The sequence below is a fragment of the Eutrigla gurnardus genome, assembly GCF_963514095.1.
Source record: "Eutrigla gurnardus genome assembly, chromosome: 4".
Lineage (NCBI taxonomy): Eukaryota > Metazoa > Chordata > Actinopteri > Perciformes > Triglidae > Eutrigla > Eutrigla gurnardus.
In genome coordinates this window covers 10,853,406-10,871,924 of record NC_139918.1, presented here as the reverse complement: position 1 = coordinate 10,871,924, position 18,519 = coordinate 10,853,406, and the positions used below count along the sequence as shown (strand labels likewise).

Genomic DNA, 18,519 nt, shown 5'->3' with positions numbered 1-18,519 from the left:
TAAAAGGCAAAGATATGGAGGGATGGCAATTATATTTGATATTACAGTGCATGTCTAAATGTCTTATAGACACTGAGGTTAAAAAAAAACACTCTTTACCTCCAGCCAGTTCATCAACTCCGTTCTCACTGCCAAGGAATCTAATAACACAGCTTAGAAAACACGGCGTCTGACACCGACACTCATGTATGCGCCGACACGCTGCATCATGGGCAGAGCAAAAGCTGGCGTCCAAACACGGAGGCAGACGGGTCAGACAAACACAGGACTTTCATCCAGGAGACTGGTGCTCATGTCCCATGTGAAACTTAAAGTTAACGTCAAGGGCCCTAGTTTCGTGGCACAGCGCAGGGCGGCGCAGGGTGGCGGAGTCGGCGTAATGCAAGTTTCAGTTTGGCAGTCTGGTGGATCGCCTGCGCCAAGAGGGGTGTGGCGGCGCAGCAGGGGGAGGCGTCACAGATTCAGCTTGGCGTAGCAGAAGTTTCGTGGCAAAAAGCCTCGCCAGCTCCAACCTGGTCTACTCTTGGCGTAAGGCGAATTACAGCTGGCGGAGTGGCAGTTTGGCTTACAGGCGCGAAGTGCGCACACGTCACCAAGACCTCACAGGCAGGTTTCCACAGTTCCAGGCACATTTAAATGCAATAAATAATCACAACAAACACTATTTAATGCAACTAATTGAATCAATTTCTATAGTGATATAATATCGGCATTATTATTATGATATGCGCACACAGCGCGTGATGCGCGTGGTGGGAGCGGCGGCGCTGCTTCTGTCATCGGGTTGTCAAGTGGCGGAACTTGCACTGAACCTCCCCTAACGCATTAAAGGAGAGGAGAGGAGCTCATTTGATTGGTGAAGATCTGAATCGGCTGTATTAATCCCAGTCCACGCCTCGTCTCCTCCTCGTCTCCCACTCACCCCTTCTTCTCCTCCCTCTTTCCCACTTGCGCGGGTGGGCGAGACAGGAGGTGTGCCTGCGCGAGCCTGCGCGGTGCACGAAACTTGCAAAGTCCAGGCGGACACACCCCGTCGGCGTGGCGCAGGTGCGCTGCGTGCTGACTGCGCCTGGTCTAGGAAACTAGTGCCCCAAATGTGCTCTGAACCTAAGTGGTTGTGTTGCCTCAACTTAACTTGGTTTACGTGGTTTATTTTGAAAAGACACTACGCATTTACCGAGTATTGGATGGCAGAGGGGAACGTAGAGTCCGAAGAATTGTCGCTCTGACCAGCTACATTATTTGATGCATTGGAATAAGACGGCTTTGACGTGTTACTTCTGCATTGGAAACTATGCTTTTGGGGGAACTAATGCTTGAAATTGTACAAAGATGTAACTTTCTTACCTGGTGCACTTGGTTTACATTAAAAACTGACACGAGCAGTTACATTAATGCATTTTTATTCAACACGACCCACACAACACAGAAATGCAACATTCGACTCTACAGTACAGTCGTAGGTGAATATCCCAGTACTGCAATGAGAACATTTCAGCAGAAAGAGAGAGAGACCCTCAAGTGAACAAATCCACTATGAACCAGGTCACATGATGAGAGCTGGTAGACAGGTACCAGACTGTTGTTCTGGATGTCCAGCTGTCACTAGATAAGACAACCCTCTCTGCCGACCTCAGTCAAGTTGCAACAAGTTGTATTTCACTCAAGTGTTAGCAAGTAGCTAACAGGTAGCGTGGTTCCCGTATATAAGTCTTCTGAAGCCATAAGTTTATGGTATATTAGTATATAGTATACCCTTTCATATCAATACAGTTGTTTTTTGGACATTTGGTGATGCTTACTTGCCTGTTAATGTGGTTTCCAGTGCGGTTTGATTTGGCCCGGACGTCTTTGCCGACAGCGTTTCTCGCTGATGTCTGGTGAAATGTTTCCGGCCACGTTTGACCTCTAGTTTGGCATCTTGCATATGGCGTCGCTTTTGTCCAGCTGTCCTCTGTCCTCACATGTTTTAAATCCAAACTGCTGCCAGACATCTGCCTTCAGGCCTGACGCCGCTTTCAGTGGAGCTTGTTCACCCTCTCTCACATGGACGAACCTCATTGCACGATCACACGAGGAAACCGGAAATGGTATGTATCAAACGTGATGTAAAGATCTTTCAAATGAAGATCGATATGAATCGGAAAAGCGAGTTTCTAAACCAGTACCTGTAACCCTTGGATGTATGCCAGAGATGTCGCTTCATCATCGTAATTACAGCGTGAGATGCTTTCTCTCTCGTGTGGCAGAGAGACATTTTTCGTTTCATCTCCTGTTGGTAGCCATGAGTCAACAGTGAACTCTGGGTTACCTCCTGTGTGTAGATACGAGGGTATTTGCAGCTCTCTCTCTGCTGCGGGTTTGTCAAGAGCTCATAGCATTTGATGCAACCATGCGTTTGGATTCAGAGGAATTTTTCTTTTTTTTTCCTGACAAGTGCCACTTCTTTGTTTCTGGCACAATGAAAGCCTGTCAGGACAGTCATTTCAAATATTGTCTCTTTGCATATCAAAGGCTTCTCGGAGGGGTTTTGAAGTGTCTTTTATGTCGTCTGCTTGGCTTTGCTCGGAGCTGAAGTTCTCCCTCTCCGTTGGTTTTCTGTCCTCCAGGTCCCCGTCCTCCCGTCTTGTTTGTCTGATTCAGTTTTCAGCATCGCTGGATCGAGGACAAGGTAGAATATTAGGGTGTGTCAGTCACTTCTTGTTGCCGACAAGAGAGGAGGAGCACGGGGAGGAGGGGGTGATATGGAGAATGGGGAAAGAGAGAGAGAGAGAGAGAGAGAGAGAGCAGGCATTTTGTTCTTGTTCTATTATGCTAAAAGGCACTGTGTGGTCTGTAAGTGTGAATGACATCCATGCTTACAGCAGTAAGTAGGACCTGATGGGTCCAGGACCAGATCGACACATTGAGCACATTGACATCAGCCAATTTTAACTAGCGTTGACTCTCACGCCCTGACCATCCCAGCCCCAGGACACATCAACCGTCAAGGCTGTATGCTCCCACATCACATTGCTCGCATTGGGATCCAATAAGTCAACACAATCTCACTATAATCGACTGACTCATAACCAGAGAAACTAATTGCCCGCGTTGTTCGTGTCCTTCACAACGAGGCATTGTTCATGCCTGCGCCACATTCATTTCAGCTTAGTTAGGTTTTGGAAAAACGACGTGGTTAGGCTTAAATTACATAGCGTTAGGTCTAACACACTTTGGGACACATGGTCTTGTTTTGTGGTTTAAAGTTCTGTCTTTTGGCGATAAATGGTTCCCGGCCCTGTACATAAAACCAATAGATTGCATTTTTGTGACTATTTCACAAAATGCAGTGAGACCAGGTTGAATCAGCCAAATTTGGATCTCTGAGATATGTGGATAATCAGGACAATTTAATAAAAAGCATGTCTCCATCATCTTCCTCCGAAGCAGGAGTTCCTCTCCTGAGGAAGAGAGGAGGAAAACTGTGTCTGGAGCCCCGCTAACTCACAAGCAAACAACTCTACTAACACTTAGAGGGGTGGAGGGGCCTAACAAACACAGGACTTTAAACTAAAGCAGCATTGTTTGACATTGCGTGTCCCAAAGTGTTGCTGTTATGTGATGCTGTCATGACATTTTACCTGAATCTTACTAAGTGGTTTAGTTGCCGAAACCTAACTTTCATTTTGTAGCTTAATGTCGTGACTAACAGGGGGAAAATGGTGCAGGCATAAACAACAACTTCTAAAACATTGAAATACATTGGTTTGAAAGTTAATGTGAGTGCATGAATCAGTAGATTTCTATTTAGTGACTATTTCCCAAATGAATTACTAGTAACCAGGTAACAGCTCTCTGGTTGAAACCTGCCATGCCAAACCAGTATTTGGTATCTTTGGCAAACCATTACCTTCCATTCATACAGTTTTGTATAAAATCCCCTGATGTATCCTGTCCATCAATGCGTTTCTAACTGTCAGCCATCCAGGACTGATTGCTGTTATAAAACCCAGATCCAGGAGGCGCTGTGTTTGAAGGACCTGTGAGTCCTGGAAGACGAGCCCTGAAATAAGACTCTCAGCTCTGTGTACCGGCTGAGTGGCTCTGTCTTTACCTCTTTCATGCTTCACTGTGTGCCTGCTGGCTCCCATGATGCACAGCACTGTCACAGTGCTTTCATCTCAAAGGAGGTTGTGCGTTTCCTCAGAAGACCCAGTTACGCAGTGTCTCCGTAAAATCCAGGCCAGAAATGAAATGGGTTCATTTTCACATTCGGTTTTTTGTCGGTCGGTCCGCGCCGCTGCTGGTTTTGGAGACGTCTCCTTTCATGTCTGCTGGAGAGGATCTGTTAAAAGTTTAAAAAGACGGAAGGTGGCACACGGCTCCACCCTATTTGACTCTGTATCCATTTGCCTATTCACATTAAAGGCACACCACAACCAAAGCTGCAGTACAAGTAAAAAAATATTCAAAGATTTTATTATTTTGCTGATACAAGCTAAATGTTGTGCTACAGTGGCCAGTAGCAGTCTTACCAGTCTATCAGTATATCAGACACCAGTATGACACAACAGACTCATGTTAATCTGTCAACCTATTTGATCTGTATGCTCACACATGTCAAACTAGCTACACAGAAAGTTTGGCTGCTCCACATTTTTTTCATGGCTATGGGAAAGTATCTCACTGGGGAGAGGCTCCTCCCACACATATGCTGCAGTGAATTACACTTCGTGGCTCCAAAGTAGAAGTTAATCTGTCACATTTCCACACATGTGAGACACTCAGACAATTCTCTGACATGACTGTATGTGCTCACACTGTCCGATTCTACCAGCACCCCCAACCCACCACCTCCACTTGCCCTTTTCCTTGCATCATATGTTGGCATTTCCAAGAGACAAATATGTTCTGTTATTAATACGTATCATGCACGTAACCCCGTACAGCCAGCTTCATACAGCCAACCACTGCTCAGAGCAACATCACACCGAAAACACAGAGAAATGTCAGAGATGGAAGCATGTGCCCTTTAGGCTGTGTGCTTCCCCGGGGACGTGCACGCCAAAAACAATCATGGCAGCACGGCTCATAACTGTCCCCTTTGAGCCCTTGTGTCTGGAGTGGACGTCTGAGGGCCGGGATCTTGTTGTGGTTATTAAGTGGCCTGTGAACTATTAGATCCACCTTTCTGATATCGAGTTTCTGTGATCCGTTTCGTGCGATGCTGGTCCCAAAAGCACGTTCCACAGCGTTATTTTGAGTTAGAGTGGAGATCCCAGATAGCAGACCTGTCTATGAATTACAGGGGGAAGACTGTAGTACACAAAATATCTGTAAGGAATGTTGGGAATATTTTTGGTAAGTTTCATCGTATCTCTGAAAAATCTATTTTTTAAACTTTCAAATAACTTGTGGTTCAAATCTATGGAGGATATAAAATGTTCTAAAAGTTTCAAGCTTTTCTTTCAAAGCTTTGTCAAGAAATATTTTCATGTTTGAATCCAGTTGCTTTACTATGACGACGTATAAGGGCCACTGTAGGGAAAAAACACAAAGAAACAGAGCAGAGAGAGGTGGGAAATATTCAGAGAAAAAAAGGTGCAGATTTGCTCATTTATTTCCATGCTAACAACCAGCATTTATGCTATCTAAAATCCCATGATCCTACGAGTAACGAAGACCATGCGCAGCAGTTCAAGTGATACTTCTTAGTTATCTAACTTTCTAAATTCTGGAATTAGCAAGCTAGCTAGCTAACTACCAGCCACTTCATCCACATACTCTTGTTATTGCCAGAAAATCAGTCATTGATACTGATTCACCAGATTCCCAGCTCGTGCTGTGATTGTAATGCTACACTGGTTACAGAAAATGAGCCGATGATAAACGCGGCTGGGCATTGTAAATTACGGTTATATTTTAGTCGTAAACCTGAACCAAACCGTCACCATGGACATTAAAATGTCCACAAACCTGAACTGAATTTGAAAGCCTTTCAAGCTCAGTTCAGGTTTCACACCTCTAATTAAACAGCTACATATAGCATGTTACAGGCACACATAATGACGTAGTATTCTCCACTGAAGTGAGCCGAGTCCATCCTTAAATAAACCGATAATAGGGTCTGCGTGTCATCACCACGATCTGGCCCTCAACCCATACATAATGGGTCTCATCTGATTCCACTAAATACCGTCCAATTGTCTTCATTATGAGAAAGCCTGTGTGTTTCCCGTGGCTGCTCCAGATATGTTAATGATTTGACACACAGGCCGCGCATTTCCATTCATATGCAACAGAGTTTTCGTCGAGTTCAACTTCAGCTCTGCTCCTTCTCACTTATCTTCTCTGCGTTTGGAACAAAAAATGCCAATTTGCATTCAGTTAATACTCTGTGGGGGAGTATCCACCGTCGTCATTGTAAAAGGTACCAAGACAGAAAGGGGTGACAGAATGTTATGCCTCTGAGATGGCAACCGAGGTCATCACAGAGCCGCAACAGAGGCGAAACGAGGCGAGGTGGCCTTTTTGTGAACGGAGCGAGCCGGCAAGCTGGAAAAGACGGTGACATTTTGAAAACGTGCTACGTGGGCGACGCGCCACCGGAGCATTTAATAAACTCAGAACCGAAGAAGATAGAAAGCCGGTAGTTGCTGGCTCGTTGTATGCAACAACATGTAATTGATGCACAGAAACTTTGCTTGTGGTTGAAGAGTAAATATACAAGAGCACCAAAAGTTCACCTTTCATTGTTGCTTTGATGCAATCGCGCTACTCAGATTTCCAACGCTCATTTAACTCTTCACATGGCCAGCGGTGCTATTGTGTTGTACGTCACGTCCCTCTGGTTCCACAAAGCTGGGATGCTTCTGTAAAAAGAAACACCGTTGCAGCGCTACCCCGCAAAGCAAGAAAGAAACGGTTCGATCGTGGCATATTTTTTGACTCTCCTTTCCATGATTACGGCGGAATCTTCTGTGTAAAAACGCCTTACGACGGCAAAGTATTTAGTAGCCAGGCAGAACTTTCTGTTTGCATCCAATTTGACTAATATCTTCTAGAGGTGTAACGATTCATTCGATTAATCGATGAATCGATTGTCAGTCCTACCGATTCAACTAAATCCATCCATCCATCCATCCATCCATTTTCTACCGCTAATCCTGTATTTAGGGTCGCGGGGGGGCTGGAGCTGATCCCAGCTGTCATTGGGCGAAGGCAGGGTACACCCTGGACAGGACGCCAGTCTATCACAGGATTCAACTAAATCGATCTGCTAAAATAAATAAATAGAATGAATTGTTTTGGCTTCACCAATAATCGATATAAATGCGTATCAATCGTGATTCTTACTTATGATTAATGTTTTAATACGTTTAAGACTCTCCCCTGCCAGCATGTCGTCTATTGAATAATGTTAAAAATAACTGAGCAATGTTTAATTACATTTTGTATTCAGCATAAAATATTATGCAAGACTACTTTTTTATAGAATAAATATGTTAAGTAATTCTGTGGTCTGTTTATTTTTTCATCTTTCAGAAGAATACAGATAGTCTCACTCGCATTATTGCATGTTTATTTAATGGATATAGAATTTTGGTTACAAGTTACTGAATCGAATTGTGGTTTACAGAATCAAATCGTTAAAAAAAAAATGTCCTTGAATCGAATCGCCAACTACTGTATCGTTAATGGAATCGAAGTGAAGCCAAAGATTCACACCCCTTATATCTTCTAAATTAAAAGTCTTTTGTGTTTATTTCCTCACATTATGAACTTTTCTTTAAGTCGTGATCCCCAGATATGGTCGTTCCGTTTTCTCCAGGCAGGAAATGGTGTCAGCAACCCCGTCTCCTCCGAAATGAGGTTTCCCCACAAATAAAATGCTACAAAACAACTAAAAACTACATTATTAGGGTTAGGCAACAAAACAACTCGGTTAACGGGGCGTACCCACCAAACGCGATGAACGCGATTCAATCGCGCGACAAATGAAATTGCGTCGCGCTAGACGCTCCAGTTTTGACGCCGGTCCAATATGCCAAAAAACGCCTCATCGCGGCATCGCGTCATCGCGTCGCGCGACGAGCCCGCCCAAACAACAACATTTCTTCCGCCATTTCATTCTCTCGTCGATCATGGCTGAGATAACCACCATCGCTGCACTGTATCTACTCTGGAGAAGTTCCCAGCTTCGTCTGCGGGCTAGGCGCCGACGTCGGTTCTGGGTGCATGCTACCCTACGGAGGCTGCGTGAGCTCGGCGAGTTCCACCGTCTCCTGCTCCATCTTCTTCACTGGAGCGGCAAGCCGGCAAAAAGCGAGGGAACACCAGGACGTCCGTACGTCAGCACGTCGGTGACGATCTCAACGCTGATAGGCTGTCGCGGCGCGTCTTCACGCGAATTCGCCGCAAAAGTTCAATTATTTCAACTCGAGCGATGGTGCGATGGTGCGATGGTGCGATGGCGCGATGAAGCGATGGCACGATGAAGCGATGAAGCGATTTTTCGCGTCCATCGCGCCGCGCTATCGCGTCCATCGCGTCGCCCGGCGCGATGAAGCGTCTAATCGCGTCTTTGCATTGACTTTACATGTAATCTTGTCGCGCGATGAAGTTTCATCGCGTTTGGTGGGTACGCCCTGTTAGATTAGTGACAAACATGGTTTGGCTTAAAATGACTATGAAATGAAACAAAACAGGAATTCAACTAAATACTTGGTTCACAGAGGACACTAGCTGCAGTCTCTTGGTGGAAGCCCTGTGTTTTTTAACCCATCCTCCCTATGAGGACTTCCAGGGACTCGTTTGAAACCAATTCCGATACGTCAAGAGTAAATGTAATTCAGGACTCGAAACGTAATTCAAAACGTGTCTTAAATATATGAGAATATTTCCATTGACGTTGATAAATGATGCACTTTCTTCAGGTTTTATGAGGCATTAATTGATAAACCTACGAATTGAAACCATTAATAATCTAAAGGTATCTCTGAGTGGACTTAAATCTGTCTGTGATGATGGCCAGTGATAGGAACGCCCCTAATAGGTGAAAAACAACGTGTGACAACCTCAATTCTGTGTGGAGATGAACTTTTAATGATCTCAGTATGATGGATTTCATTTGTTAAAGTGTTGGATTAAGCGAGACAAGGTGACACATTTCATTGGCTGGGAGTCGTTGATTGAATTTCTCACACGCATCTCCATAGTGACACATTTCTCTCTTTAATGACTTTAATGGCTGCCGGCTCTATGGGGCTCTGACACTCCAAAGGGTAATTTGTCCGAAGTAGCCATGCAACTGCTTTAACTCACAACTAATGGTGGAGAGCAGATATCAGCGACTTGCAGAAAATGAGTCTGATCCTCACACAGATCTCTACCCCTTTTACCTCAAGTGCTTCTATGAATGACGCACACAAGCTTACCTCGACTCATTTCATTATGCAATCTCACTTTTATACATTCGAAGATCAGGAAACATGTCATTCAACCCAGTGCCAACATCTGGTTCTGAAACGTGAAGCCAAAGCTAAAGTGCCTGTATTCTCTCTACCCGCCACCAGGGGGCAACTCCTCTGGTTGCAGAAATAAGTCTAAGGTCATGGACTCAGTCTCTAGTTTCAAGTTCAATAAGTTCAACTTCAATACAGCATAATGATCATGTTTGCAGTCCTTAAAAGATCCCAAAAAAGCAAGCTATGGAAAGTTATGACCTTCGCCATATGTTTATCACAGAGAGAGAAGGTAGGCTAACTGAGAAATCCTGAGGAGACTCTTGTAAACCAAAGAACCTTGTGTCATACAATTACATTTTAAGATATATCATATAAATGTTGGGCAAGGTTGGACAGAATTCATTTTAACTTTGTTTTAAAACCGTATGGAAACGTTTGAGGATCCAGTATATAAATATGTGATTGTTTTTCTCATCCTTGACTTGATGTATTAATGATATAATATTCTTTATTTGGTGTTTTTCCTGATATTTGGCATCTCTCTCCTTTTTTTTTTAATCCTACATTTCATGCTACATACTTTTAATTTGACATCTGTTTTTCCAGTCCTTCCCCTTGCCAGTCCCAGCCGTGGACCTAAATTACAGCTTTGTTATTACATGTGCACAATTGCAAGCTTTGCCACCACTTAACATCAACGCAACGTGAACATGCTGCGAGTGAATGAGAGATGCATGACTTGCTCTTGTCTTGATAGCGATCGTTGCATTTTGGTCTTCCCTTTTTTTTCCTTATTTTCTTTGGTGTATGTAATGAACGTAACCGTGTGTCTGTTCTTCTTTCATTTGTAACTTGGATGAAACAAAAAGGGGGACAAGCAGGTTCATTCTATGTGCATGTGCTTTCCCCCTAGACTCTGGCTGCCCTAACGAGAAATTCGATAAATCTGCTTCCAAACCATCTCGCACAAGCTTTGCATGTCCACTCTGGTCCTGAGGAAATTAACAAGCGAATAGAGAGCGCCATCGACTTACGGAGTGGCGATAAGTTGAGAAGAGAGCATATCAAGCCTTTCTCACTGATGTTTAAAGACTCCAGCCTGGAAGAGAAGGTAGCTGGGGTTTTAGACAGAAAACTGTTTTTTTTTTTCCTTTCTCTCTCCCTCCTCATAATATTCATCATATTCTTAGATGAAGTTTTCAGAAGCAAAACAAGAACCAATTATTCACTTTTCTTTGTTTCGTTTCATGAGTAATCTAAAGGCACTTGACATCCTATAGAGAAATTTTACTTATTTTTCTTTACTTAGATAAAGCGCTGTAGCCCCCTTCATGGTGTAACTGAGGAAAATAATGGAATCAAATGGACACATAGTAGTCCAGGATACATTTCTTCATTTGGTCTTCCCACGTATGGAGTCTGAAGCATGCCACAAGATTAATTATAAACTCACAGTTTCGATTTCAAGAAAGTAAAATTGAAATCTTAATTTTTTTTTCAATATTTTATTTTGGGATTCCAATTTAATTTAAGTTAAAGGCCAAATCAATAGATTGAATGATTAAGTTGCAAACGTAATACTGTTTGTTAAATTGCCATACATTCAACGTCATTGAGTTAAATCAAACTGCTCTTCTCAAGGTTATAACATTTTATTATCCAGTTTATCATATATTTTTTTTAAATGTATGAATTGATTTAATGGCTACAATTAAAGCTAGAATTATAATTATTTAGTTGGCACCCTTCATACCTTGTACTCGTGTACATGAATTAACACAATACACACTTTTTGTTGAGTTACATTAAAAAACAAAACTACGACTCATGTTTGATTCTGAAAATTTAAAAAGCCGTCTTTGATTTTTGCTTCGGCGACGGTTGATGTTTGCTATGCTTAGACTGCAGAAGCCCCTTCAGTTTACTCATGACCAAAAGTCCATGGACCTGTTACCCTTTTACAGTCTTACAGGAAAATGTTGACTTGTTCAACTCGTTTTTTCTTTTTTACAGGAGCACATTGCATTCACTGAAGAAACATTTCTGCAACATTTTCTCAAATTTGCTACTATCATATCCCATGAATGTCTTTACATCTCATAATTATGACACATTGAAATTATATATTTTTGATGGTTTCTAGTTAACTACAAGATGAAATACTACTAGTTTATTTGAAAGTGGTTAACATAATCTCAAGCACACTATTAATGTAAATTTAAATAATAAAATAAGACATTATACGCTAAGGACAGTCAAGGGGGAAGGTAAGAAAAATAAACAATAAAAGGCTGTAATAAATAATTTGATAAAACAGGACGATGATGAAATTCGCCTCAATTAAACTCTCAACATTCAGATGTTGGGTTAGGTCACTTTATTGAACATTTATTTGGAGATCCAAAAGTTTCAAGAAAGACCAAATCTGTCAGGTTTACTGTTGGAAATGATGGAACCATATTATTACATGAACTTAGGGTTCCACAATATTTAAAGCTGCATTTTAAACTTTAAAATAATGTGAGATGTGATATATTCAGAAAGGAGAATAATATAATTAAAGGGAAATAAACCACATAACCGTACATAAATACCAAACATATTTTAATTTACAGCTATGATTTGTTCATTCCACAGCCACACATGAAGCAGCCTTTAGCAACACTTAATGTTGATAATAAACAATTATGGGATGTAAAGTCATAAACAAGACATGTCATTATTGCAAGAAAATGTGTCTGAATGTGTTTCTTCTTCGGTGAATGCAATGCACTTCTGGAGCTTTTTGTCCCTCTTTCTCCCCATTTTTTTCTTGTTCCATGAAATAAACTCCCCTTTAACCTTTGAGTTGACTTTCATATGCCCATCCCCCTCCACTCCACATCTATGTTTTCCCTTTGAATCCCACCGCCATCTTCAAAACTTTTCCAAGAAACTTTTTTTTGTTTTTTGGTTAACCCCTTCGGTAAGTGTGCAGTGATTTGCTGTTGGCCTCCCTCCTCATTTTTTAGTTTTTGGTTTTTGCCAAAGTTGTGACGAAACGTGGAGCATCCTCTTGCTAATTTCCCAGCACCCTCTGAGAAAGAGACAGAGCGAGGACGGGGCAGCGGAGGTTGTGGGGGTGGAAAGCTTAAGATTGAGATGAGTCAGGCTGTCGGTCCAGACAAGTGACTCATCTAGTCTATTCAACTGGCGGCCTGCGGGCCAAATCCAGCCCGCCAACCAGTCCTCTTTCTAATGATGTATTACAGTCTTATACTTCAACAGTCGTACAACAAAATGAGACTTTGTTGATGTGCAAAATTATCTTTTGTTTCAACAAATATATGTGTAATTCATGGCACAATTCAAACAGGATCCAAGAGTAATTTGTCCCTCACATATTTTCTCTGATACAAAGTCCCATGTTAGGACTTAGCCTCTATTCCCTGGCAAATAAAAACGAATAAATTCATGCTAGCATTGCTGCAAGACTACTGTTACCAAGTCAGAGCCAAAATTCTGAAAACGTGACGGTACTAGTTTTTCTGCAGTATCACGGTGTAGTTATCAGTGCTCAAGACAATGTGCTAAATTATCCAAAGCGCAAAGGACAGATGATGTAAAGGATTTTTACCTGTCAGGTGAATAATATCTCTATTTTCAATCGTGAGATTAAAAATCATCATGCAACATTCCTCCAGATAATTAACATTTCAGTAAAAAGGCTCTGCCACCTGTGAGGTTAGCTTATTTTGCTGCAGCGCTCTCCGTTTGTGTCTCTGACTCTGCTAATGGCTAATAGCTTACGGCTAACAGCTAAGAGCTAGCATTGTGCTTGTGAGCTTTGCACCTTCCCCAGGACCCCACAGCTAACCCACCGGCTCCTGTCTCTCTCTAATGCTTGTGGTTGAACCGTTGAATGCATCTGTGCCGTGCGTTGGTGTGCTTGAGGTGCATTGAAGTGTGTTCAGTCTTCTGTGTTTGTCTGAAAATGTGTTTCTCCATCTTCCCCTCACCTCCTCTTCCTCCTCCCTCTTTCTCTTTGTCTTCTGTCTTTCACGCCGCAGTACTCCCAGATGAGGGACGAAGTGTTCAAGTCCAACTTGGTGTGCGCCTTCATCGTCCTTATCTTCATCACCACCATCCAAGGCCTGCTTCCCTCAGCCAGGTAAAAGAGGGACACACTGCCAACATGGTGGAAAGCTCTGACTGCCCCCCATATACATATAAGTCGCACCACGCCTCCCATTAGCATCTGTTAGACTAGCTTTCAGAGTTTAAAGGACAGAACAAATTTAGCACTTCTGATCAAACAATGCATATTTTGTTCGCTTTTCTTAACTACAGCTTCTGTTAGTCTTAGACTTGAATTGGCTAGTGTTGAACAGTGTTTTTTTTTTTTTTTGCCCATAACCATTTACAGACTTTAGCTGTGGCTAGCTAGCTAGCAACATACACCCTGACTTTGGCTGCACGTTAACGTTGATGCTAACAACCCCGTAGTATATATTTAATTGCATATATTTCAGGTGAAATATTACAGCAGACAATGGTGGATAATTTCTGATAGAATAACATGGTGTGCAAATGTTATTGTAGTAGAAGTCCATTTATATTTGAGTATGGACAAAAAACTCTGGGAACATATTTTATTATAGAAAGACTGATGAAAGAAACCGTGAAAAAATAGATCATCTGACCACAACTATTAAATTATTTTTAATTCATACCTACTTCATAATTCTCATACTTTTTATTTACATGTGTCAAAATGTATTCTGTGATGCATCGGTACAATGGGATTGTCCATTGCTTAAATGTCATAGCCCACAGCTGACGCCATTATTGTTATTTTGCCAATTTTTGTGGTCCTGCAGATTGGTAACCATGGTGATCCAGTTCTCAGTCCTCATCATCCTCCATTCCTGCCTGGTCCTAGTCACGACGGCGGAAGACTACAAGTGTCTGCCTCTTGTCCTGCGCAAAGCCTGCTGCTGGATCAATGAGACCTACGCAGCGCGAAACGTCATCATCTTTGTCTCCATCCTCATCAACTTCCTGGCAGCCATGATCAATATAGTGAGTACAATTTACACACAAGATTGTTGGGTGTAACAATCTTATAGGATGTGTCACTATCAATCAGGGGGTCATTGGCCTGAAAAACTTTGACCTTTGGTTTAGAGGAAGAAGATATCACATACAATACTCACTGTTAGATTTGGATGAACTCTTAATATTGATTAATATTGGGAATATCGTATCATCGGGCCTCTGGTAATTCCCACCCCAACCTGATGAGCCGGCGTTGCAGGACGGCCTCTGAAACACACTGAGCGGAAAGTTATTAATTAACCAAAGCACACGTAACAAGCTGATAATTAGCTTTTGGTGCTGCAAGGTCTTTGATCGCATAAAGCAGATTATACAACCCTGACGTCTAAAATTGGGAGAAACGGATCAGTTGGTCTGATGGGCTGACTAATCCTGAAGAAACTAACAGAACCTTTGTTCAGGTTTGAATTGTGTTGATGAACTCAAACTAGAAAAACACATTGAATACATTTCCATTCAGAGTTACTGATGTTCACCTTTAGTTGCCTTAACAGAGCCATAAAGACCTTAATAATGCTCAAGTTGCCGCACGGGCATACTGCAAGGGAGAAAATGAAATATTTGGTCAGAGATCATGTTGAAGGTGCATTGAGTCTTTTTTCAACTTTGCAGGTCTGCTTTTGCAAATACATTTTGCTGTTGCGGATAAAACAATCATAGATTATTGTTTTTTATGAGGTGAGAACAGTTGAGGAGAGAGCGGAGGGAGTGAGGGATTTCAGGTTGCGGCGGCTGGTGACAGTTCGAGGCGTAGAGGCGTATCACCCAATAACCTAGAAAAATGCTGTCAACAGCCATAAAAGAATCCATGTTTGTTTTTTATATAAAATATTGTATCATTCTATGAATGACATAGGAAAAAACCCCTCTGTACAAACCTTCAGAATAGGAACAAAATTGTATAGTTTTGTGAATGTGGGCGCTACTGAAGTGGACGTTTCTGGCTCAGAGTATGAGAAGAATTTAGGGATAACGGCCTTTTAAAGATATGGAGTACAGGATTAGTGAGACTACTGCTGAATAGAGTAAAACAATTAACTAATGAATATCATGATGAAACTTTCCCAGTTGGTTACTTATACCAATACTATTATTTTTTTGTATTGTTATGTTTAAATTATGTTAATGGAGAATTATCATATAAAATCTGGTTTTGTATGAAAAGAAAAAAAATGTTTTATCTGGGGTGTCTCATCTTTAAAAAGCCTTTTCACTGTAGAAAGAGAAAAGACAAAACATGTAAACTGAACTTCAAGAAAATAAATAATCTAAGATCACCTATTTATTTGTCCTGGTCCAGAGGGCTTCTCTCATAAACTAGATACCAACAGAAATATCATGTGGAAATATTGAAGCTTCTTGCAGAAAGCTGGACTTTCAATCCGTACTCTCAATGAGCTGCGAATTTCTAAAGAGATAAAAGGCTTGATGAAAGGATCATGTTTGATGAGGGGTTTCTGGGTATATATACATTGCTCCTACATTGGTTTAATACTGTAAAACAACAGTAATCCCCCTGTTGGTCTCTCACAGCTGTGGTGCGACTTCGACAAGTCCAGCACCTTCAGGAACCAGACGTACAACGAGTCGGCCTCCATCCCAGACATCTGCTTCTACCCAGAGGTACCGCATCAAAACGACGTGTCGGAATTTTGCAGTCACGTCCATCTGTTGTGGGTTTTTTCTGCGACAGTGGCAAAGTGAAGAATTAAACACCATCGACATCTGCTCGCGCCCAGGGGGAGGTCTCGCTTGAAACAACAGCGACTGATGGAGCCATCAGAACGTCGCAGAGAAAAGATCCATTACGTTATTTTGCTCACACAATATGCAGCTGATTGATGGACTCAATAAGCGTTTTTCTAGCTCCAAGCTGGGGTCACGTAACGTCGTCACATGTACACACCTTACTTCCTCTTTGCAGAGCTGGTGTGTGTATGAATATATGAATCACTGTGAAACACGTAAAGAAAGTATTATTGACAAATTCAGACTGAATATCTGAAGATTTAACACACAAACCTTTGGTGCATTGGAGTTCAGAATTTTTTTAAATGTTTTATATAATTTAAAATATAGTGGCACACAACTAACCTGACACGATTACTAGTCATGGATAACTTAATCAATATCTTTGAAATCTTCTGTGGCTGATGTCATCATATATCTTATTTGACGACGAAAGACGACTAAGATAAAAAAGTGGGTTTTACAATCTGGAGGAATGGATTTTAAAGACGTTGACATGGATGGCTTTTAAAAAACACATGCTAGTGCGATAAACGATAGTATTGTAATTTAAGGCACTGTTATAATGATAATGTCATCACATAATATTAAAAGTACCAAATAAATTAAACATGAATAAAATAAAACCACACAGGTCTGTGCAACATAACACACAGTCGGGACAATTCTGCCGTCATTCTTATGTCAACAATGCATGGAAACACAATGGGTACTATCAATAATGTAAAAATTATCAAGATAATACCCATATGATAAGTCAACGTCATGTCCATATTATACAATGATTCGATAGCATAAATATCGGGACAGTTGCCGGTTGAAAAGCCCATTGTTTTTTTCACTTTTCAATTTTTCTCATATTCTTCTAAACCTCATATTCTTCTAGCATCAGAGAACTTCATGCATTGAAAAACTTGAGTTTCATATACTTGACAATACTAATATGCTGCTGTTGAGGATATAGCATATATTAGCATTTTATATAGCTAATTAGATTAGTACAGATGAGGCTGATGAACAGATTAATCGTATTGCTTCTGCAGACATTTGGTCATAAACCAACATATTAAACAAAATACAATGTTTAAAAAAGTTATTTCAACATGAATGTCTGAACCTAATTTCACTTCGATCTTACATCAATCATGTATGTTCTTTAAAGTGGAGTTTCAGTATAAATGTCTTTGCCTCCCCAGTATTTTGTGTTCACGGGGGTCCTGGCAATGGTGACCTGTGCCGTTTTCCTGCGGCTGAACTCGGTGTTGAAGTTGGCGGTGCTGCTGGTGATGATCGCCATCTACTCGCTGCTGACCGAAGCTTTCTACACCTCGCTGTTTGTCCGCTACGACACCGTCCACCACAACACAGAGTGAGTGCTGTTCGTGTTCAGCAGTCACGTGTGAGTGTCATGTTCGGGGTTCTGGTTTGTTTGAACGTGCTTTTGGCCATGTAGTGCCTGGTTACATTGTTGCCCTGGTTCACACTCAGAAAACTAAGGTTCCCTACACCTACACGTATGGAATGGTCACAAAATAGAAATCCATTGATTGGTTTAAATGGACAATGTGGTTTTCCAATGTGTCTCAGTTGGAAGTATCGTGTGTACCTGCACCACCTTTTTTAGTCAGTCGGGATCGATTTACGCTGCAAAATCACTTAGTTAGGTTTAGGAAAAACATGGTTGGGCTTTAAATCACTATGTTCAATAAGGTTCAGGCAACAAATCAGGATCCCATTTGACTTTAATCGGTTTTGGTGCTGAGCAACACTAAAGAAATGGACAATTTGTGTCCCTATACACGAAAAAAACAAACAATAGAACGTTTCGTAACTAGTTCACAAACAGCTGTGAGACTGGGTTGGGGATATGTTTCTAGCGGAGAGATGGTCTCACTTCTATAAAGTAAGGTTATTATTTGTCTTATATGAACCACCCGATCAACAAACACCGATAAGATGACAATTTGGCCCATGTAAAATTAAACAACACTAACCATCAACAGCCATCACCCTAAGGACCTTAGCAAAGTGTTGTCACACATTGGGATGGATTCATTACAAAGATAAAAGCGACATTCATGGGAAGTTAGCTAGCATAAACGCTGTTTGTTAGCATCTTAATAAACTAGCAAATTTGCTCATTTTAAAGTCGCAAATTTGCCACCTTAAAACTAGCAAATGTGCCACTTTAACTAGCAAATTTGCGACTTTTAATCTCCGAATA

The 18,519-nt window shown here is 41.5% G+C and overlaps 2 protein-coding genes across 2 annotated transcripts in view; both read left to right on the top strand.

Annotated features, from left to right (window-relative positions):
• LOC311012987 (tripartite motif-containing protein 29-like) overlaps positions 1-18,519 on the top strand; it is a 160,147-nt gene that overhangs the window by 102,053 nt on the left and 39,575 nt on the right. The gene's annotated exons all lie outside the window — the stretch shown is intronic.
• The window catches only part of adcy8 (adenylate cyclase 8 (brain)), a 98,795-nt gene that overhangs the window by 59,365 nt on the left and 20,911 nt on the right, over positions 1-18,519 (top strand). The window contains exons 8-11 of the mRNA XM_084008803.1: positions 13,499-13,599; positions 14,309-14,510; positions 16,080-16,169; positions 17,492-17,664. Of these exons, the coding sequence (XP_083864929.1) occupies positions 13,499-13,599; positions 14,309-14,510; positions 16,080-16,169; positions 17,492-17,664 (566 nt within the window). The remainder of the gene's footprint in view (positions 1-13,498; positions 13,600-14,308; positions 14,511-16,079; positions 16,170-17,491; positions 17,665-18,519) is intronic.